Source organism: Astatotilapia calliptera, chromosome 9 (assembly GCF_964374335.1).
Source record: "Astatotilapia calliptera chromosome 9, fAstCal68.1, whole genome shotgun sequence".
NCBI classification, from domain to species: domain Eukaryota; kingdom Metazoa; phylum Chordata; class Actinopteri; order Cichliformes; family Cichlidae; genus Astatotilapia; species Astatotilapia calliptera.
Window position 1 is genome coordinate 23,430,928 of NC_137430.1, and position 22,698 is coordinate 23,453,625.

Here is a 22,698-nt window from a genome sequence, read left to right on the forward strand (position 1 = left end):
GTGTAAGATAAATATAAGCTGTTGTGTTTTATATGAAGCCAATTTCCCTGGCTCCCTCACTAAGTAAATACAGTTGACATAAATTAAAAGTAAACCTTTTTTTATGATCTTACCAAGTAAGCTGTGTACACTTTATTTCACTTTGCTGTCTGCTAATCATCTTTGGCTTTCAGTAGGCAAGAAATCTAGAGATAAGCACATCTTTTTGAGGCACAGTTGTTGTGAGACTTATGTTAACTTTTGCATTTTAAACTCGATCAAAATGTGGGAGATTGACTTGATATGTAGGACAGAGTAAAAAGAGTATAAATGTGAACTCTCACATAAAATAGGACACTTGGACACCATAGATGAGAAACTCGCTGTGGAAACTGACATCAATGACTGCAGCTTTATCAACCCAGCAAGCAAGCAAGTGGGGCCTGGGCTAGCTGGTTAGCAGCAACTGCACTTTCAAAATAAGGGCAAGGCAATGGCTACGAGGAGACTAATGGCAAATGGGGCTTGTCTCTCCGAAAGATGAAATATGAAAGTGAAATGAAGGTGATCTCTTTTTAGTGTGTACATATAGGGCATCTCTGTGCATGGGTGAGGACTCCAATTTCTTTCCACAGTCTAAAGAGATGCACGTTAGGTTAAGTGGTTATACTTAAATGTGTGTGAATGTGGGCACGAGGGATTGTCCATCTTTCTGTGTTAGTGCTGTGATACACTGGTGACCTCACTAGGTTGTACCCCACCTTTTGCTCCATGACAGCTGGAATAGGATCAAACATCCCAACTGGACGAACAGTTGAAAATGGATGTTTACATATAATTTTTAGTGCCTTATTTACACATTGTTTGCTAGTAGTGGCTGTTTTGATGGAAAACTCTTGTTTCGTCAACTAAATTAAAATAAGAGAACATTTTCAAGGGTTAAAAATCTGAATTGCTAATTAGTCCAAAACAAAAACGGTGAGAATTGATCCCAATCTAGTGGATGAGCTTAAACATTGTCAGTACAAGTACTGTGTGTTTTGCATGTGTGTATATTTAAAAGCTAGCTGAAATGTGTGGCTCTTTGCACTTTGTAACGCTGCACATGCAATATTGCATGCAATATGTGGCTAAAATTAGCAGTGGTGGTAGAATCAGGTTAACACACAGGCCACTGCAGAATGTGGTTATGCATTGCTCTGGTCGAGTGGTTAATGTCTGCTCTGATGCGAGAAACTTGCAAACAATTTACAAAATTACTTGTTCACAACTTTCTGTCACAAAGAGAGAGGTGCTGCCGTCTGTCAGGGCTGTAGCCCTAGTACGTTGCAGGCATCAGAGACAGCAGCTAACTGGGGTTGCATGTTAGTAAAAGCCGAATAGTCTAATTTTTTATTTGGTTTTTTTTTTTGCATGCCAACTAGCAATGGCAGTAGCAACTTGTAAAGCCGGGCAACTAGATATACAGAACAATAAATTAACACTGTTTGAAATGCTCAGGGAACATTCCTGAAAGAGATGTGTTGAGAGAGGGAGACTAGCCAGACTGTTACCGGAAAACGATAGACGCCGAGCCACATGATACTGTCAGGGAGGCCACAACCTGGACACACACAATGAGTCAATTGTACCGAAGCTGTTCCTACACACTGACACTAAGTTTTTAAAGGAGTAGTACTCTTTGTTATCCCAGTCGCAGTAATCTTAAGGAGCTGCTTGTAGTTACTGAGTGTTGAGGAAGTATTTTTCATTGTCCTGTTTTCCAGTAACTTGTTACGCTACATAAGTCAGGCATTTTCTTCCTGAACAGGTTTCTTTTTCTGTTTCCACCGATCTTCCACTGTGAATCAATCAGCTACAGGAAGTTTTCTTTTGAGATACATTTAAGATATGAGGGTTAGCTCGTGACAAGTATTGACAGTATACTAACAAGCCAGAACATTACTTGTATACACAACACCTCGACCGTGCAGGACCGGAGATGCCGGCTGTCTTGATGCTCGCCGCTGAAGCACAGCTCCACTGTGAGACAAGCTGAGAGCTGGCATGCAGACAGGCAGCGCATACCGGATCCTGCCCATCCAGGAAAGACCCAAACGTCCTCTGTGGGCTATAAACAATAGGGCTTCTGGTTTTTTCGTGTCATGTTTGTGGGAACACAGAGAAAATGAGAGAGCATGTGACGAAGTCAGGGAAAGGGGAGTGGAGGTGGTGGCTCTACTGATCTGCTTGTGTGCTCATTCATTCCTACAGTGTGAGAGCATAGCGGAGGATCTCAGACCATTACTTAAAGTGAGAATCAAAATGCTGACAATAATTCACCCAATATTCTTTGGAGAAAAGTCTTGTTGAGGTTAAAAAAAAGAACCTTTTCAAGAGTGATTTGAAAATGTGATGAAGGGAGTGAACGCAGCATCTAAAACGAGTGCAATAGCAAATTGGGAACATAAGAGTACAGATTCAGATGAGTTTAATTGCAAATTTAAGATGACTTTCTCTCAGATGTGACCAAATCTGACACTTTCATTCTCTACTATAAATTAATCGAGGAAGAAGCAGCATATGAATAAGGTGTTGTTTTTTTTGTTTTGTTTTGTTTTTCCCCCAAATGTCTTCGTAAGATATTGGGAGAGCAAGATCATCATCCAGCTTCTTTGAGTGCTGGTCAGTTAGGCCCATCCCAGGATCAAAACCTTGGATGGATCTAACATGGAGATGTTACTGGAGATGATGATGGAGAATGCTCAGAATATCAGAGGGAGTCCACACAGGTTTACTTGAACAAAAGAGAATTCATTTAAAAACGAGGTGGAGGGGGCCAGAGAGTGTGAGTGCTTCATCTTTGCCAGCTTTTATAGCCTGGACGTCGAGTGAACTGCATCATCTCACAGCCCTCTCTCATCAGTCATCATGAAGAACAGCCTGCGACTAGACAGAGGAAGGGATGTCAGAAAAAGTTGTTTTGATTGAAATATATCTCTAAACTTCACAAATTCGTACCTGACATCTTATAATAATTAGGAAGACTATGACTACATGAATTCAAATTAAACAAATTGGAAAATACAAAATGGTAGCAACCCACTTAGCTTTGCTTTGACTCTGTCGTGATTTGCTCTGACCTCTCCGGGAACCGGCGCTACCAGCCGTCATTTACATTTCTAGGCTGTCGTGGTGCTGACGGAGCCACACCCTTTAGTTTTGTCTCATCATTAGAGGAGCTGTTTCCTCATTCCCTCTGGCACATAGCACTTTATACTTTAAAGGTGTGGTATTGCTTCCTGCTTTCTGTAATGTAGAAGTGGGATGTTGTCGATAAGGTTATTGACTGTTCTGCATTTGTGGGATGATTGATTGGTTCAGTCGGGTAGAAGAGGAGCTGTATGAAGCCTCTAATGAAAGCAAGCTGTAGCACTTGAAGCTTTCAGGCTGGCTGCTGCTTTGAATTTGAGTTTGGGTTGCAAATCTGCACCGGGACTCTTGTTCCTTCTATTTCTGTGTTTGTTTTAATAAAGTTGTGCACATGTTGTTCCAGAGCTGCTGGTGGAAGCTTTTCTATCACTGCGACACTTTTAGCAACCAAAGCGGTAATTAGCCCACCAATACAGCAACACTGGAGGGATTACTTGTCTATTTTTAAAAATACTGCCGACTGGAAATCGCTTTGCTACACCAAGCAATCATGACCAAGAGAGCCGCATGCCACATTGTTTCCCATCATTATACATGTGTCTTTGGAAAAAAGATGAAATGGTACTAGAGTGCCCCCCACCTCTTCACTTTATTTGTAATTCCTTACAAACATGGTATAAAACTACTTTTAAATGAGTTTCTCTACAGTTAAAACAAGAATATAGTCCGAGTGAAGTGTATTCGTGTGGAGGAGCCTCTTAGTCACACAATGTCACATCCACCTGTTCCTCCTTTAGTTCTGTGTCTACATCAGTTGACAGAAGCTGTTACAAGATAAAGATGAGATATAGGCTATATTTATCCTGGGAGTTGAGGAAATTACTAGTTTGAAAAGTCAAATATAGTATCACAAATCAAAATTTACATGAGAAAAGGCTCATTAAAATCTATGCACTCTTTTTAATTTTTGTAAAGTTGTCCCGTGAACCAGATTGCAGTCTTTGACTTCATGTTTTTTTTTTTATAGCTGCAATTTACAGATGACTCTGAATCTGTAAATTGCATCACATGCAGGCAGTCATACAGTTGCTATAAAAGGCTATGAGGATGTACTGAATAAAACGTCTGTGTTTGCATGATAGTGAATGCTGTGTAGAATGGGCACATTGTGGGTTGCAACTTCCTTGAGAAATGCTCGTCTGTACAAATATGACTTTAAGCCACTAGTCACAGGAAACCAAACATTACAAAATACAAGAGATTAAATAAAAATCTGCTGATCTGTTGGTTGGTATGTTCAATTCAAGGCCATGCTTATGTAGCACGGATCCAGAAAATAGCAAAGTGGTAACCGCTTGGAAGTATTTCATGTGAGCTACAAGAACATCTTTTCTTTGTAGGTTTGCAAAAGAATAGACTTGACTTCAAACTGTGGGCAAGTGAGTTGGCAGTGACCACTGAAAGCCATATGCTGTCTTTTTAATATTGTTAATATTTAAGTTTAAGACCTTGCTTTATAGTTTAGCTTATAGTTAGAATAAGGTTTATGATATGCTTTGTGACTTAGTTGAAATGGTTAAATTTGGGCGTAAGAGGCTTAGGAATGCATTATTGCGATTGAATATGCTTACAAAGATAGCCAAACAAACTCTGAGTGCGTGTCTTTTTCATACACGCAGAGGTCTGATAAGAGAATGACTTTTAGCTAAAGTATGAGAAGAGTTTATCCCTGCGACGTCAAACTACACTGTACTTGTGCATGTCCCCAGCAATACAAATGTCAAGTTAGAGTGCTGTTGAGCTACACATACGGACAGATTTCTCAGATTACCAGTTGATGCTATGAGATGGCAGAAACAGCTGGCTAATAGGAAACTTAAGTGCTGAACATTTGGTCCTCTCCAGGCCAATCCTCACAGACGTAAGTCCTGTGTAAACTCTGCAAAACTGAACCGCTCTCCCCAGAGGCAAAGGGGGGAAAGCTCCTGTCGTCACTGTTATTTATTACCATGTAAACTGTGGAGAATCCTTTGCACTCACAGTAGCTTTGTAGAAACCTCATCAGGCTGCGCAGTTACTACGCTGAGGGGTTGAGCTCTTACGTTGGGCCACATGATCATTGTTTCAGTTGAGGGTTCCTCTTTCCTCCTGAGCTGCTCCCTCCTGTTTGTACAGGCAAAGGAAGCAGTGACTCAGAAAGCATAAATACACAACTTTACTTGTATACACGCAACGAAACGCACTTGCATAAACTGTGTACATGCACTACCTCCGAGCCCTAACCCCGGCAGCTGCGCCCATCCGTCCATCTCTCACTGAGTCTGTGCTGACTCGTACTCACTGAAGAAAGCATGGCAGCAAAAGGAGCAGAACTTTTTGTCTACAGGACAGATGGAAGAAGAGAGAAATTACTATCAATGCCAGGATATTAGTTTGGGACATAGAGTTAGTAGTTTGGGGGTCTTGCAGAATTTATAAAGAAAGCTTAAGGATTCAGAAAGTAAAGGCGACAAGTAAATATTTCTGACCTTGTTGGCAGGCACCAGAAATAGTAGTTAGTTTAAATTAATAAATCTTTTAACATCCTTTTAACCTGTTAAAGGATTAATAAACAGGATAATCTGTTAAAATGTCACCTGAGACTGCAGTGTCACTCTCTCTGCTATGAGAAGTAAACAAACCAGGTCAAAATCAGGGCAGTTGAAATTTGTACTTTTAATGGGGAACTGTGACATACAGCCGCTTGACTGTGGTGATGTGTGACACCAGGAAAGACGGCTGCACATGTCAAAATTGGAAACGGATTCAAATAGAAATACATACTCCTTTTTCTACGGCCAGTATTTAACATTGACCATTAAATTGTGCTCGGTTTTGACTCGTTTTCTCTTGTATTTTTTTTTATCTTGAGGCTAAGCAGCTCCATTTTTGTTTTCTCTCTTATTAAATGCCTAGAAAACTGATCGCCAAAACCTTCCCTGGTGTCCGCTGAGCTTTAAATGAAGTGGAACAGAATACGCCTAGGAGCAGCTTTTTAAAAAGACATTTTAAATAATTTTAAAGTTTTAAAATTGCCTGCTTTTAATTTGAAGCATATCACGCTCTTATTACATAATAAATATTTGGCATTTGTGACTGAAAACATCGTTTTCTTTTGGATACTACACATGCGAGAGCAAACGTCCTCAATTCAGACGTCTTTAAGCTGCCTGATGTTAGTTCAGAGTCCGATTGCTCCCTTGTGATAATAACACAGGTGATTGTCATGTGAACTCACGGTGAGGGCGTGGGTGCCATTTCTTGTTCTGTCCAGGCAGCGCCCTCCTCTAAATCAAAAGGAGCGTTTCCACTAAGGAGAACACATCTGAGGCAAACTTTCTTCTGCTGAAAGAGCAACCATGTCCCAATCTCATTATTATGGCATTATCTGGGGTTGATGTGTGAAAACGGCTTAAGCACCCAGCATGGTTGGTAGTCCACAGTGACTATGGAGACCTTTACACAGCTTTACAGGCCTTTGTATTAAACAGGGGCGGGGGGGTAAATCTAGGTTTGTTCCATGTTAGTAATCAACAGCACATAAATAAGATGCAAGACAAATAAGAGATTATGAAATACAGATTACAGCAATGTTTAAACAGCTTTAATGGGCCCAGCACAGAAAAAAGAATGAACATTGATGCGAATAAGAAAAAATTTATTGGCCTTATTTGTATATTTGATCCAGGACATCCCAGATACCGTCACTATATTGACCAAGCAGTTTTTATTGAGAGGAATTTTTACCTGTTTATTTATGACTAATGCAGAGCTGCTGGTAAGTGGCGACAGGCTCAGGTATGTCTTGCCCTGGCTTTCAGTTGTGTTTGCGCTCCACACTGATCAAAGTCACTTAGACAGGTGTAAGCGCTGTAGATGGCAGTCATGCTGTCAGCCACACCACCGTCACCACGCCCTTCTATCTGTGTGGCCTTTTCAGCCCTCCCGGGGGAGCTGCTGGAACCGGATAAGGGTAGTCATGGCTCAAAGTACCACTTAAGTGGAGCACAAACACTCAGGCGCATATGTGGACCGTTTTTAAAATTACGCCAAACAAAGGCGTATGTATACATGCGCCTGCTTTTCTCTGTGCTTCCTGCAGATTCTGTGAGAGTTAATAGAATTAGATGTACCGTCTTAAATGAAATGCACATGACCATTCATAGATGAAATTTGCAGCATAGTGCTGGTGTGTTTGTGTATTTTGCTTCAGTCTCTCACACACGCAGACACGCAAAGTGGGAGATGGCGGGTGAGAGCAGAGGAAGTGGAATGATAGTTTATAGTTGTGAGTAGGTGGATGGTTGTATTGTTGGCTGATGCGTGTGTGGGTTTTCTGGTGAGGCCACTGGGAGCATTAAACTCCACACTGTGTTTAGACCGGAGTGGACTAGTCTAAACTGCATAATAAATACCATTACTCATTTGTGAGATAAAGGATGCGTGTCTGTAGTTCGTTGGAATTATGTTTTTGGTCAGTAGCTGAAGTCTTTGTCCCACTTAGTTGTGCAGGCTGTCCGGAGCACTGTGGGGCTCTATTGTTTACCCTCCATTCTTCATTAATAATCCACCGTCACCCCCTTTCTCTCGGCTCTCTCCTCTCCACTTTGCACACAATCTTCCTTTTCTCCTTGTGCTGTTCTCCCCACACGCCTTCTCTATCCTTCTTAGTCATTCCTTTCTTTTGTTATCTTTCAGCACTTTCTCCTTTAAAGTCTTGACCCCCTCCTCTTCTTCTCTGTGGTGCCCTCTCGGACAATGAAGGAATCCCCAGGCTGGGTCGGAGGAAGAGGGGAGAGCAGCTAGAGCTGGACTGTGACTGACAGCCCTGTGTGGGACTGGCTGTTTGGCCTTTGTCCCTCTGCCAAGGAAAATGGAGGGAACCCAGAGAGGTGGAACAGTGGGAAGGCGGAGGGAAGAAAGACCAGTTAGGGCATCATTCATGTGTAGAAGTTTTGGCCAAAGCCTCGCCTCCCCCTTCTCCTGCAGAGTAGCCCAAACATTGCTCCATGTGCTCCATTAGCACTGGCCTTGAAATGACCGAGATTGAAATCCTGCTGGTGTTGGTGCTTTTAGCTTCATATAGCTCTACACATACGAGGAGGACGAGAGCTAGGGAGCGGCCTTCTGTCTGTAGCCACTCATGTACTGACTGAGTTTATACCACAACAATGGCCACCGCTGTCTGTAGAGACAAGCGTCCAGTAATGAGCCTCTCTCGGGTGACCGACCAAGTTACTCAGTCAACCAGATCCTCTCAGCTTTTTATTTCCCCGGACACTGAAAGAGTTCAGGAAAGCACAAAAGCATGGGCTTTCCCCTCCCTTCTCTTTGAGCCCCTCACCCGATTGTGTGTGTGTATGTTTGTGTGTTGAGAGGGAATGGCTGTTTGGAAGAGTGGGGACATAAGGACTAGGCTGACAGGGCAGATTTGGCATGAGATTAAGGGGCCCAGGAATGTTTGGATAGGAATTTCAGTTGTGCATTAAAGAGAATTTTAATGACCGTATGTAATTTCCCTCTTTCTGGCACACTTGGGTTGATTTCATATGTGCATCCATTGATTAAGTGCTTTTTTAAAGCAAGCTAAGACCTGAACCAGTGGGTTCAGTTGCATAGTTTTTGTTTTAGTTAGAACTAAGCCAGAAAAAGTTTATTCGTATATCAAGCACAATGAGCTACCACAAAGCTTTAGCATTACACTGTATAGTACTTTTGCAAAATGCTTCATACTGATGGAAAAAAAACAACACAAAAGGAACAATAGTGTAGTAAAAATAATGAAAGTAAAAGTTAAATCCATTAAAGAAACAGAGACTCAGTAAGAGAGTTATTAAAAGCAAACATTAAAATGATTACTTAAGACCAGCAACTTGGTTACAGAAAGACTAAACAAGTATGCTTTTATTTTTGAATTAAATAGTCATAATGTTATAAGTTTAACAGGATTCAGAAGATTAAAAAGGGGCTCAAAACCAGGCGGCCGGGTTCAGATAATCTGATGGGTCGAGTTGCTGATGGGTCGAGTTGCTTCATAGCTTAAGAACATATTGACGTCCTCAACCACGCAGAGCCTAAAAAACTGATAATAAAGTTTTGAACTAAGTCAAAAACTAATTGGAAGCCAATTTAATGACCTCAGCACAGCTTTGAAGACTTGGATTGTTACTTAACTTTTCTTCAGTCTGAATTACAATTAATTTCTTGAAATATGTTTTTAAAAAGTAGCTTTTAGTCAACAAACCGACATTTTTTTTAGATTGAAGTTTCTCCCTGATCCAGTGCAAATACCCTTTGTTTTAAAAAAAAAAAAAAAGAAGAAGAAGGTTGAATTAAGTTTTTGTGTGCGTGCTTGTAGATTGGCTTGCTCCGTCTCTAGTCAGATGGCAGGATTGGAGGGAAACTAAAAGCTAACTGGAATCACTTGATTGGAACACTGCAGCCTCTGTAAACATCAGGCCTGGTCTAACGGTCGAACGTCACTAATACAAAGCACGTACAGTCCACCCAGATTTCCTCATGGTATAAGTAGCCACATTTTAATTGGAGTTAAGTGAGGTTGACATGTATTTCCAGTGTATGTAGAAATACATGTAGATTTAAGACTTCTTCAGTGCACATGGCTGCTGCCTTAATGCCCAGACAGTCTTACTACTGTAGCCGGAGTTCTGAAGCTGGAATATGCAACACATTTTTGACAGTATTAGACAAAAGAAATTCATAATAACCTTTAAGCATGTTGTAATTGGAGTGATCTGAGAGTGAAGTGGACTCCTGGACTCTCAGGATTTAGAAAATATAGCTTGGAATGGGAGACTTCACCAATTGCAGGTGTTTCCTCAGATCGCATCATAGCTGTGTAGACAGAGTCTGTGCAGTGGTGCGTGGGTTAAGCAGAGGACTTTAACTTGGGAGTGTGAGGTGTTTCAGTGGATTTAGGGCACTGTGGCAATGGGGCTATTCCTTCTTAAATAAATTATGTAATTATTTTTCCCCTGCAAAGAAGTTATTTGCCAAGTACTTTGTGACTGAACAAATAAAGGATCAAACTAATTAGCTCCACCATCCTGGACAGTAGCTGGAGTGGCCCTCCAGATGAGGACAATGACTATCGTTGCCATTTGCAGTGCAGTATGGTGGAGTGCAGTTTGGGACAAGACACTGAAGCAGCTGAATGATAGAGAAGACCACCAGGGCACTGACTTGCTGGAACTGAACTTTTAAAAACTTTAAAAAGAAGTGAAATTTAAAAATGCTAAAATTAGTTGCCAAATAATCCTGGGTGACTCGCCCATGTAGAGTCTGTGCGAACAACACCGGTGTTGAAGACTATAATACTCTGCATACTCATGTGCTCTGAGTTAAAGACCTACAAAGCAGGATCTCCTTTGGTATGCCTAAATGATGACTGTGATGAACAAGCATGCGTGCAAACACATCCTGAGGCACATAGCCCTCGTCTGAGTGCAATGCAGCCTAAACAGGACGAAGCATCTAGGGAGTTTCCATGCACTTAAAGGTAGCATGCCTTTAGCTTAGTGTTTGTTTTTGTTAGATGCATTGCTCTCTATAGCAGGCAGGGTGATCGGGCTTGATTTTACTCTATACAATGAGGAATTTCCTGAATAAGTACACACTGCACACAAAACATTTCACCCAAGTTAAACAGACCCAGTCCTCCCACTAGTGAAATCTTACCAGAATCCAACTGCATCTGTGCAGCTGTGTCAATTCTCATAACTAACTTGCATGCAGTTGGGTCACTGACCAAACGTGCAAAGTTGGTGCAAAAATATAAATGCAAAGCATAAAACCCACAAAAGGGAAAAACAAAACAAACCATGACAGAGAGGAACCTCGCCTTCAGGTTTTAGGTGAAGGGGGAGGCAAGAGGTTTTATTTTTTATTTTTTATTTTTTTAAGGCTGATCCAAAGTCAATTAAACCTAAACACATCCATGTGTTTGTTTCATAACTGATGAAGTCCAGCATGTGTAGCTTACCTTCTGTTCCTGTTTCAGTTACCTTCTATTTTGTGTTTGTGACATCGTGCCTCCAATAAAAACTGGCCCGTCTGCTGAACGAGACGTCCTGATCAAACAAATATTTAACCGTCTGCGTTTCTAGGGCTTGGCTACTGTTTCTAGTTTGAATGTTTTTCTGTAGGCACAAGTGAAACTTGAAAGTGGGCTGTATTGACTGATATGCTGCATATTACTATAAGTGTTCTGACACCCCGCACTGCCACACTGCCCTCTGCTGACGCCTGTGGTCTGCCCCCTTCACTCCCTGCTGCTATGCAGTAAAACATCCTCCTGTTCACAGCTTCGCTCTCTTCCTTGTACAAACAGCTCTTGTCGGAGCCTCATTAAAACACTCTGGTTGCAAAGTCGTAAAAGAAAAGCATCACACTGGTCTCGTTGTCACCAGTGTGTCATCTCGCTCCAGAAATAGTTACCATCACGTACATATTTGCAGTCCTGCAAATCCCACTGAAGTGACTGAACAGACTGCCACGCTGCGCTGAAGAGACAACAGTGTGGGTACACAACTTGTAATTCCTGATGACCCATTGACCAGTATGACACTGCTTGTTTTCCAGTGTTTGATTTGAAAATAGATCAGTCATGGTGGAAGCGTCAAAGACATCAGACCCGGGTCTCATTGAAGGAGCTGACATTTATTAGCCGTTCTGAAATTAGATGCATTCAAGAGCAGATTTTATTGTTGTTCTTGTTCTTGTTTTTGTTTACAACATTTTATTTAGTTATTCACCCTGATGTGGTTGCAGTGACAGATGGGGTAATATTGCACGGAGGGTATGGACTGTGTATGTAGACTGGATTCATCTGGTAACTTAGGTAATGTGAGGTAAATGCACGAGACCTGTTGATGCGTGTGTTCCAATTATTCAAAATAAACACTGAGACCAATGCAAATTCCAGGAGTTTGCTGGGAGTAATGGCAAAACAGGAGGGCGTTGGAGTGTTGGCACTTACGCTCTCCTTATTGATCAAATTCTGGGTAACAAGTGTGCAGAAAAAAGCTCCCTGTAACCAGTAGTCGTAGTGTCGTCTCCCTCCAGGAGCTTAAAAACTCTGGTTCAAGTGTGGGGGTTCTAACACCACCCTGAGGGGTTTTTCATCTTTAAGTTTTTCCTGTTCTGCCCAGTAAGGTTTCCTCCTCCCCTCCCAGAGGCTGGTTCCCACCTGGCTCCTGCACATGGTTACCTGTTCACATGATCACCTCTCAGCTCCTGTTTCTCGTTTCTGCCATTTGATCCCTCTCACCTGCTCCTCAATGAGCCAACGCCCACTCTCTGTTTATTTTCTCTGTTTATGTTCTCCTCCCATTTCACTCGCCATCAGGTGGGGAACTTCCAATCAGAATTTTGGAAAGTACCGGCGAGCCCGTCATTGCGCTGCCAGCAAAAGACGAGCCAAATTTTTGGGGTATAAATGCCTTTTAACCCCTGCCAAACGAAACGCATCGCTAGTTATCAGGAAATGTCTGTCATTGAGGAAACCAGTGGAGCTGAACACAAGCTTAAACACAGAGCTTTCTCTCGGGATGTTTGTTTTTACCCTTATGTCAGACAAAATCCTCATAATACACATGAAAGAAGATTTGGCGCTATCTGATTTATTTCATATTTATGCAACGGTTCGGAAGCTGTAGCGTAAGCAGGTTTTTTAAAATCTTTAATCCACAGTGGAGGAGGAAGAGCTTAGAAATTGTTTGGATTTTTCAGTTTAGTAAACGAATCATTGGTGATTGAAACACAAAAGTTGTTTTCAGCAGAAGATGCTGCTGATGGCTTGAGGTTTAATTTGAATTAAGGTCGAGGCTCCAAGCTTGCGGACGTGAGGGCACTCTATGTTCAGAAAAACAACCCGAAGAATAACTTTATACAAATTCCTTTTCCAGAATGCTTTAGTCTGCAAGTTCCTGAAGGCTGTTCCTCCCTGTCCGAGCAGTTGATGGGACTGTTGACAGGGTGGACAGTGGATCCTCTGTGGGCAGTACAATCCGGGTCTGATTGAGGGGTTAATAACTGCATAGTTCTGTCCTGTTACTCTTGCTGCTCCTTGCCAGCTTGTCTTGTCTGTCCATCTGAGCAGCAGATGACACGCACACAGTGCGGCTGGCGGAGGAATGTTTCTGAACGCTCGCCTCGCCAACAACCGGGCTCTTGTGAAAGCACTTGGCACGGCCACAGCCGCAGCACTCTTCCCAGCTCTGCGAACGAAAGCCACTTTGTTTGGCTGCCGTTGCCATGGTGTGGAGGAATTTTTTATTTTTTTTTTGGGAGAATATAAGGATGGATTTTAATCCCCCCCCCCTTTTTTAAACCAGTTGTTTAGATGCTGCCCTCTTTTGCACATAAAGGATGTTTCATGTTGAATTTATGGTTGGGCAGAGAGGAATGTCAACAACACTTGAGAAACACAACTGAAATCGTTTGTAGGACTTTTGACCAAAACAATGAACTAATTTATCTATTAGGTGTTTGTTGGAGTCATTTACTTATCTTGTGTGTCAATTTTTGTGCCACAAAAACACTAATCTGCTTATCTTTTGTTTTGTATCACCACACACGGTTTTTCCTTTCTCATAATGTGCCGTTGTGGGGGTATAGTTAAATTAAAGAGTCTGTGTTACCTTATTTTACAGAAGTTTCTGCATTTTCCTGTAATTTGATAATAATAACAAAAACTGGTTGGAAAATATTTTTATTACCGTCCTTCAGGGAAGGTTAACACTTCCTTGAAGAGAGGCAGTATTATTTTTGGGATTGCTGCCAGACCTTTGACCTTGTTTCAAGTTTGCTGTTGATATAATCAGTAGAATTAATCAATAAGGAAAGGAATCATTAATTGCGCCCTGTAATCATAACTAAATTGTGGATATGCCTGAGGCTGCATGTGGACCATCATCAGCTCTTAATTTTATGTGAGATCGCATTGCTCTTACTACTCCTGGTCTAAAAAGGAACATTAATAAAGCTGAAACAACTAGTACATCAGTTAATCCAGGGACTGAAATCATGAGATTTTTTTGATCATTAATTCTCAAATGCTATCATCCTGCTGCTTGTGCATTGAGCCTGATTGAAAGAGTTATTCTGACTAATGTTGTTTAATGTGTGTTTACAGCCTTTCTTCAGACTACTGAACCTCCGGAAACTCGGCCTGAGCGACAATGAGATCCAGAGACTCCCGCCTGAGGTGGCTAACTTCATGCAACTGGTGGAACTGGACATCTCCAGGAACGGTACAAGCTCACTGCGAACCATCTGTCATAACTCTCATAAAACCACCCTTTGACACATTTTTTTTAAAAGTATGTCCTCATATGGGGATAGTGACTTTAGTTTACAGCATAAAACAATAAAGTCACCACTGTTTAGCAAAGTATAGAAAACATTATGAAGTAAAAGGACTCAGGAGGACATAACCAGTGTCTTGATCGCCCAGGACCAGTAAGAACTGCATATTGGGCAAGTTCATTGGCCAACTTTGTAATGAAGTTTCCACCAGTGACAGTTGTGTTCACCCGTGAAACCCCTCTCTAACAAACATTTATCTTTTTATGCTGCCACCCACTTATTTTCACATTAAATGAAGTGACTTTGACTTAAAAGGTCCAAATCTGATGGTTTTAAACAACTAAACTCATCTTCATATCAATGGGACTGACAGTTTTTACCCGTCACTGAATGTAGCTTCCAGAGTATGACACGATGTGTGCTCTTTATACATGCAGAAAGTACTGATGCAGGGGTCACATTGGCTTCAGTTAAGTTAAGCTTTATGTTATAAAATTGGGGTCAGGGTGTATGAGATTAGTGAAATAAAGCGGTTAGTCTTATTGGGGTTGAAAGACAACATGAAGCCAACGCTGTTCATGGCCAGACAGCACAAGTGCTTCATTCGCAACGGTGACTAAAAATCGATGCATGACTACGGTAAAACGTACCACAAGTATGTGTAGAAATAAAAAGAATACAAGGTTAAAGCCCAGAAACATCTATTTTTCATATCAGCGGTCCAGCCTCGTGCCGAAGCCTCGTTTCTCTGACACACACAATGAGCTGTGAGGAGCTGCCTCTGTGCCTGAGACGGCGAACCCAGGTGAAGTCAAAGAAAACACTTTTCTAGACTTCACAACAGCAGCCCTTGTTACTCTAATCACAATAATCATAATAAAACCAGTGAGGGTAAAAAGCCAGTAGTAGCACTTTATCAAATCACCTGTTCCACAAGGTTAGACATGAAGCTTCAGCTTCTCCCATAAACCATCACTTTATTTAACACCATGATGAAGATTTTAGAAATGAAACCTGCCTGTATGCAGATTAATTGCTGGAGTAGTTTTCTATGATCTTTATATTTGCATTTTACATCTTTCGTTGTCACTGCAATACCTGCAGCATGCAGTGGAAACAAATTTTTGCACCCCAGTGTAAGGAGAGCATGGTCAGATCAGTTAAATATTAGCTAGCCCTCTGTGCCAGATTCAGATAGCCATCTGTAAATGTACGCCTAAATGACAAAACCATCCAAATCAAACTGATGATTCTGCCCTCGGTCAGAAAGGTAAGGTGAAACCCACGTCTGAGTTTGCCCAGCGATATTATTTTCTGCTGTAATGCGCACAAATATCTTGCCCTTTCCACGTCCTTGAATACTTCACATACACAAACGCCGTGGTAGTGGCAGAAAGGTCTCTGTGTTAGATAGGAGACATCTGCCCTGCTACACACTGCATCAAGTGCTGGGGGAGGCAGTGTGCAGTGGCCTGTGAGGGCCTTTCCCATCTGTCTGCCTGTCTGCTTCCCCACTCCTGCTGCAGGACAGTGCTGAGCCAGATAAATGTGATTGGCTGCTTGGCTCTGTAGGGATTTCTGAGTGTGCACCTGCAGCATCCAGTAGTGAAAATACACTTTGCAATGATGCCACTAGGTCATATTTCCTCCCCTGCCTTTTTATATGTGCACTAGACTAAGCAACCAAGAGTAAAGTAAACATTTAAGCTGTTTGGCACTGTACAAACTATTTTGCTACCTCTTAATATCAAGGTAAGGTGGCGTCGTTGACCTGCCTTCTGGATAGGACTAATTTCAGCAGGGCTGTGACGTACTCTCAGGGTGCCAGGCAACTACAGTGCCCAGGAGATGAGACTTTCTGCTCGTCCCATGTAAAGTTTTAATCATTGGCCCCAAAATTAATATGATTATATACTTCTAACTGAGTTTATAATATCACAGCATAGTTATTAGTAGACTTATATTTTAGCTTACGACAACAAATCTGCAAAAGGTTTAGTAACTGAAACCTTAAAACTAGAGCTGGGCGATAGAACGATAACGATATGTATCGCGATATATCGCGATAGAACCAATCACAGCCGCAGCGTCACGTAGCGTGACTTGTTACGTACAGCACAAGTGCCAAGCCGCACGTGTGTTTGTTTGGGAAGCAGCCAGCGGGTAATGGAGCCAGCGCGTAATGGAGGAAATGAGTGTGCCGACTAGAAAAATCAACCGAGCGTGACCGAAGAGAAAACAGATGATGGTTCCAACGCCGGAGAGATTGTCGAACGGAAGAGCCATAGAAGTTCCGTAGTGTGAAGGTATTTCGGCTATTTCAAGTCTGACAAAAACAGAGTAGCGTGCACTGTAAATTGTGCCGAAAGCAAGTCTGGAAATACAATAAACTGGTGCATGCGTCACACTGTGCGCCACGTTATTGTTTCGGTGAAATGAATTTCTACAATACTGTTACTGTTAATTCTACTCTCTGCAGTGTTTAAATGCTTACATATACACACAGTTACTGTCCCTCCACACATACGACCCGGTTCTGCTTCTATGCCCCAGCTTTGTTTACTTTTTCCCACCGAGGCTTCTAGACTTCTGATTGGCCAACATTTCGGCACGGTTAGGAATCTAGCGCCACCTGCTGCTTTGGCATGTTCATAGCAGCGTTTTCCTTCATTTCTGCCTTTATGTGTGGACGGGATTATTTTTTAAAACGAAAACGGAAAATCTCCGTTTTCAAAAATACCCGTGTACGTGTGGACGTAGCCTCAGTCTCTGACTGGAAGCGCTAATTCGTCATTCGGCTTTTGTCAGACTAAAGTAACTGTTAAAACTGTTTGAAAAGCTCAGCTATACAACAAGGAGAGATTGAGAATTTCCTTTTAGTTCTCAGTTTATTTGATATTGACAAAAGTTAGTCAGTTTTGTCTGTTCTTCTGTAAAACAAACTAAGATTTATTTTTAGAATTAATATTTTGTTTCTAAGTGGAATTGACAATTTAGTCTGTTTCGTTTGTTCTATTTTGAAACTTAAACGCTTTAGCGGCTGCCTTTTGTGTAGTTTGCAATATTTGCCTTTATTTATCTGAAAAAGTCTCATGTTCCTTAAGTACATCTACCCTGTTGAACTTATTATGGGAAATAAATATTTAAATAAAAACAAGCTGCTGATTATTTCACATTTTACTTGTGAGCAACGGCACATTTAAATCTTACAAATATAGTTATTTGGCTTATATCGTGATAGATATCGTTATCGCCTGAAATGAAAAAAACATATCGTGATATGAAAAAATCTCATATCGCCCAGCTCTACTTAAAACAACTATTGATGGAGTCTTGCTGCAGGTATCGACAGAGGTGGTCAGCTGTGTAAGACCTCGGGTGGATGGGAGCAGGTGGATGGGAGCAGGTGAACGGCTCGCTTTCATTCACATTTAAACTGTGAAGAGTCTGTTTGATGACTCATAACTGAATAGCCAGTTTGCTGCACACGTCGACTCCGAAGGTGGACATGCTCTGTGTTGGTATGAAACATGTCATGCTTTTTGGCATCTGTTGAACATAGTATTTACACGAAGAAGCATTGTTTTAATCATAAAACTACTATTATTTACTCATTTTTTTTCATTTTTTGCCTAATCCCTTAGATCTATAATACCTTAGGTCTATATACAGCAATAGAAGCGTGCACACCATCTGGCTGCAACTTTATTTTATATAATTTTGTCTGTCTTTAATTCCTTCTTTATCTTTAGCCATGAATTTTACTAGAGAGACGGGCTGCAATCAAGTCCCACCTACCCACCCACACCCCAGGGGAAAAAGTTTGTGGCTTTCCACTGACTGTATTGTACTAAACATAGGCTACTAAAATAATCCTCTGACTTAATGTTTTCAGTCAGCTTAAGGCGTTTTGTTAGTGTTTCAGCCCATAGTTGCATGTTGATTGTTTTCCCTTGTTGGGGGTGTGGTTTTCATAGTATTACACAATGCTCTCTGTCTTTATACTCAGGAAATGTAATGCAGTTAGATTCAGATGTATGTATCAAATGTAACTGATGTGGCCATGCACAGTCAGTTGCCTTCTTCAGAGCTGGTGTGTTTGGACAGATAAAATGAAAGAAAGAGTCAGTCTGCGATTAAATGGGACCAACTCGGCAGTTACATGTAAATTGTTCAATATGGCGAGTAAGTGTAATAAACTGGTGAAAACTGCAAATCTGTTGCTCTCTGCACACACAAAAACTCATAGTTACGTCTTACAGTCTTGCCAGAATCTCATAGGTTTGAAACTAATTCAAAAAAGGCACTCGGCAGTCTTGTTTTTATATAGGAATATAATAAGAATACACCAGTTTCAATCAGCTGACCAAAGTCTCAATCACACAGAGATGTCCCAGACAAGTTGCACTGATTGGCGGAGACTGGCTCGGATTGATTACACCACGCTGCTGACCTGTCTGCGTTTATGAATTAGACAAAAATCATTTGCAAACCCTCAGCAATCTATGAGTGATTGCAGTTAGTCTGAAGACGATCGCAAACACCTGTGTATCAAAAGTGTTCGCCCAGAATCTGCTCGTGGGTGTCGCACACTCAACTTGTGGGCAACCAGTTGGTCACCGCAACTCCTTAGACACAATCTCAAACGTTAAATGCAGTCTTTGGACAACCACAGATTTTTACCCTAGCCACAAAGAGGTCTTTTAGTGTGACTGAACCATAACTGATATGGTATTGTGTGCTCACCTTAGTTTTAATTTATGTTCATTTGGTTATTTTTGCCACCATAAGAAGTGTTTGTGATTTTCTTGAGACTGAGATCTCTGTGTAAACATAAGTCACTTGCTTTGAAAAGGTGTTTCCTTTGACAAGTGCTTATTATATCAAAATCATAAAAACTTTAATAAAAGAATAAAGGCTAAATATTAAGCAATAAAACATGACTAAAAACTGAAACAAGCAAATGTAGTTTTGAAACCTAATGAAACTAAATTGAATTGAAAAAAGGAACATGAAAACAAAATGCTAATGTAAATATTAAAATTATACCACACTATTAGAACTGGCACTGATATCAGCCCTGTTGAATGAGCTGGTTAAATTAATTTTGTACTAAATTTTCAAAGCTCATGCGATGAAGAGCTGCAAGATTTTGAAAAAGGATAGATATTATTTCATAATGAATAATTATTTGGTTCCTGACTCTAAATGGTCATTAATAAGAACAAAAATCACGTGAATTAGCTGAAACACATATGTACATGTGTCTTTAATCACCACTATTGGCCTAGATCTTCACAATCAGTGCATCCCTGAGAAAATCAAGATGTACTGCTACACTTTGACCTCTGCAAAAAAAAAAAAAAAAAAAGTCTCATTTTTCTCTCATTTTCTTTTCTCGGACTTCTCTGCTCTTTGGCATCTGGTTGTGGTTATGAGGAACTTTTTAAAATCATTCGCTCTATAGCATCAGCTCGTTTCACGATCCACATCTGTGCATCCACAACGCTGACTCCTCCTCCTTCTTCTCTTTTTCTCCTGCAGATATTTCTGAGATCCCAGAGAGCATTAAGTTTTGCAGGGCCTTGGAGATTGCAGACTTCAGTGGAAACCCCCTCTCCAGGTAAGTGCATTTCAACAGCCCATCATTTTTTATGATCAGTGTGGGGAAAATATAAGAACGGGGTATTCCCAGATACAGTAACGAGAGCAGAGTTGTGGGGGCAACACTGTTTTGACAGACGAAATGAAGCGCGAGTGTCATTTTCTTTGCTCTAATTACTTTGCTAAGTGTGCAGTGAACTGAACTTTTAAATATTGTAGTTGTTCGTGTGTGTGCATGTAAACAGTATATCGAGTTTGTGGAGTGTGACCCTCATTTCACTGCTAAGTAAGGATTAGGAACAGTAAATGAACACATGTCTGGAGCTGATCATTGTTTTGCGTGCTTACTACCGCTTGGCTTAACCAGGATACCAGTTAATTCCCATTATAGCCCCTTTCACCTTCATCACCTTCTTACCCCCTGTCATCAATATCTCTCCGCTCCTACTATGGAAAAGTGATTGAACAGCTGGCAGAAACTTTGATCCTGATTTCTTTAACAGATGTGGAGGGCTAGTAGTCAGTGTGTGAGTTGGCTGTTGCCATTAAAATCTAACAGACACCATTTTCCTCTTTCTCTCTGCCTCAGATTGCCGGATGGTTTCACTCAACTCCGAGCGCTCGCTCACCTGGCCCTCAATGATGTGTCATTACAGATGTTGCCCAACGACATTGGAAAGTATGTACACGCTCATTATGGCTCATAGAAGACAATCTGATAAGTTAAAAGGATTGTTTTTGTTTATTTTTTCAGTTTTTCCTCTTGGTTAGATTAAGAAAAAAATAAAAGCAACACTGACGCAAGTGGGAGCATTGGCTATCTTTTATCTCATTGTAAATGAAAAACCTTGCTCCTGGTCTGGGACGTCGTGAAAGGCCCCTTTGTCCTCTTTCCAGCACTGTGCCGATGCCGGTGCCTAATCTAGAGCCAGGTTCATTCCTTTTTTTACTGAAGAACAACCGGTGCCAACAAGCTGGTAGTTGGCAAAGCACAAAAAAACTCATGAATGGAAAGTTGGAACCACAGATCAGGGTATTTCCTGGCTTAAAATTGGCTTTTGGGAATGAGGGGTGGCTGTGAATGTATGCATGATTGGTTGCGCCAATAGTTGACAGTGAGTGCTGTGTTACTGTACTTCATGTAAGTGCGCATTTTTCTGCCATTGCTGGTTATTAGATGAAGAAAAATTAATTTTATGCAAAAAAAAAATGAAACCGAACTTAAAAGATCACAATAGTTATAGTATTATTACAAGCCTGGAGAGACTAAACTAAATTGAAACCAAAGCCAAATATTCTTGTGTTCAGGATGAACCGGGGCCATGTCAGTGGCAACAGGAAGGGTTCCCCAAGAAATGACTGAAGCCTGAAGGATCTGTTCACAATTACTTTCTTACAATATTACCCCAAATTTTGCTGTATCACATTTAGTTCTCAGACCTGCTGCAATGTGGGACCAGTTCTCAGAAGTCAGGCCGAACTGGCTTCGCACAGGCAGAGAAAGTGTTTCCATGTTGGAAAATGACAATCCCACGAGGGGCCAGACATGTACACTTTACTGACACGCTTTAATTTGACGTTAAATACAGCGCATTCTTACTATGATCCATTTAGGCCCTAAGGCGACCAAACAGTTTTACTGACTAAAATGACAGAGAGGTTAATTTATTATACATGAATACTCTTTGAGCATAAACCATCCACCTCAAGGCTTCTGCAGTTATAAATCTTGTTAAAGCAATGCTAGCCATGGTTCACTGCAAAACATTACAGTGGTAGTAATTAGAATTGGGACAATTGGGTAACGAGATGAAGAACAAAACACTGTAAAAAGTTGTAGGAAAAGTAGACTCGGACATTTTTATCATTAAAATATTGCCTATATTCTACCGTAAAGCCAGCTTAATGATCCATTTCTAAACAAAAGAAGGAGGAAAGAAATCCTGATGTTTCAGCAAAGTAATGAGTCTTCATATCTTTTATATTTGGACTTGCACAGTTTTTTTTTTTTTTTTTTAAGATTTGAGGCGCCTCACACATCTCTACTGATATCTGTCTTTGGCATCAGATTTCCTTATTTTGTGCCAAAAGCAGAGGGTGCAGCAGTCGCTGTGCACACTTTAGTGACAATTCACAGGCGTAAGATTGAGAACCTAAGTGCTTAAAGGTTGCAAAAACTGTAACCTGTGGCCACTGAGATTTACAGATGTGCATGAATAAAGCGAGCGTGCAGGTTCTCGAGGAGTACCGATGTGCTCTGAGGAGGCTGCGGGCCACTGCTGTTCTCAGACAGATGGAAGAGTCCCTCACCACGCCTGGCAGCCCAGACGAACAGACCCGCCATCTGACTAACCAGCCTGCCTCTCCTCTCCCTTCTTTTCCTCCCCCATCCTTTATTCTCTTCACCTGCCAACTCCTGCCCCTCATATTTTTTGTTTCTCTTCATTTATGTGCCTCGTGTTCTCTGTCATTCCTGCTTTTGTAGTTTGGCCAACCTGGTGACGTTGGAGCTCAGGGAGAACCTGTTGAAGTCTCTGCCCACGTAAGTTTTTCATCTCTGCTCATACCACACATACATATTTCACTCTCCGCATTTTTCATTGGGGTGTTTTGTCA

The 22,698-nt window shown here is 41.3% G+C and overlaps 1 protein-coding gene across 21 annotated transcripts in view; it reads left to right on the plus strand.

Annotated features, from left to right (window-relative positions):
• The window catches only part of scrib (scribble planar cell polarity protein), a 78,384-nt gene that overhangs the window by 16,940 nt on the left and 38,746 nt on the right, over positions 1-22,698 (plus strand). For all 21 annotated transcript variants that reach the window (XM_080306547.1, XM_080306537.1, XM_080306553.1 and 18 more), the window contains exons 2-5: positions 14,306-14,423; positions 20,023-20,101; positions 20,672-20,761; positions 22,568-22,624. In XM_080306547.1, the coding sequence (XP_080162673.1) occupies positions 14,306-14,423; positions 20,023-20,101; positions 20,672-20,761; positions 22,568-22,624 (344 nt within the window). The remainder of the gene's footprint in view (positions 1-14,305; positions 14,424-20,022; positions 20,102-20,671; positions 20,762-22,567; positions 22,625-22,698) is intronic.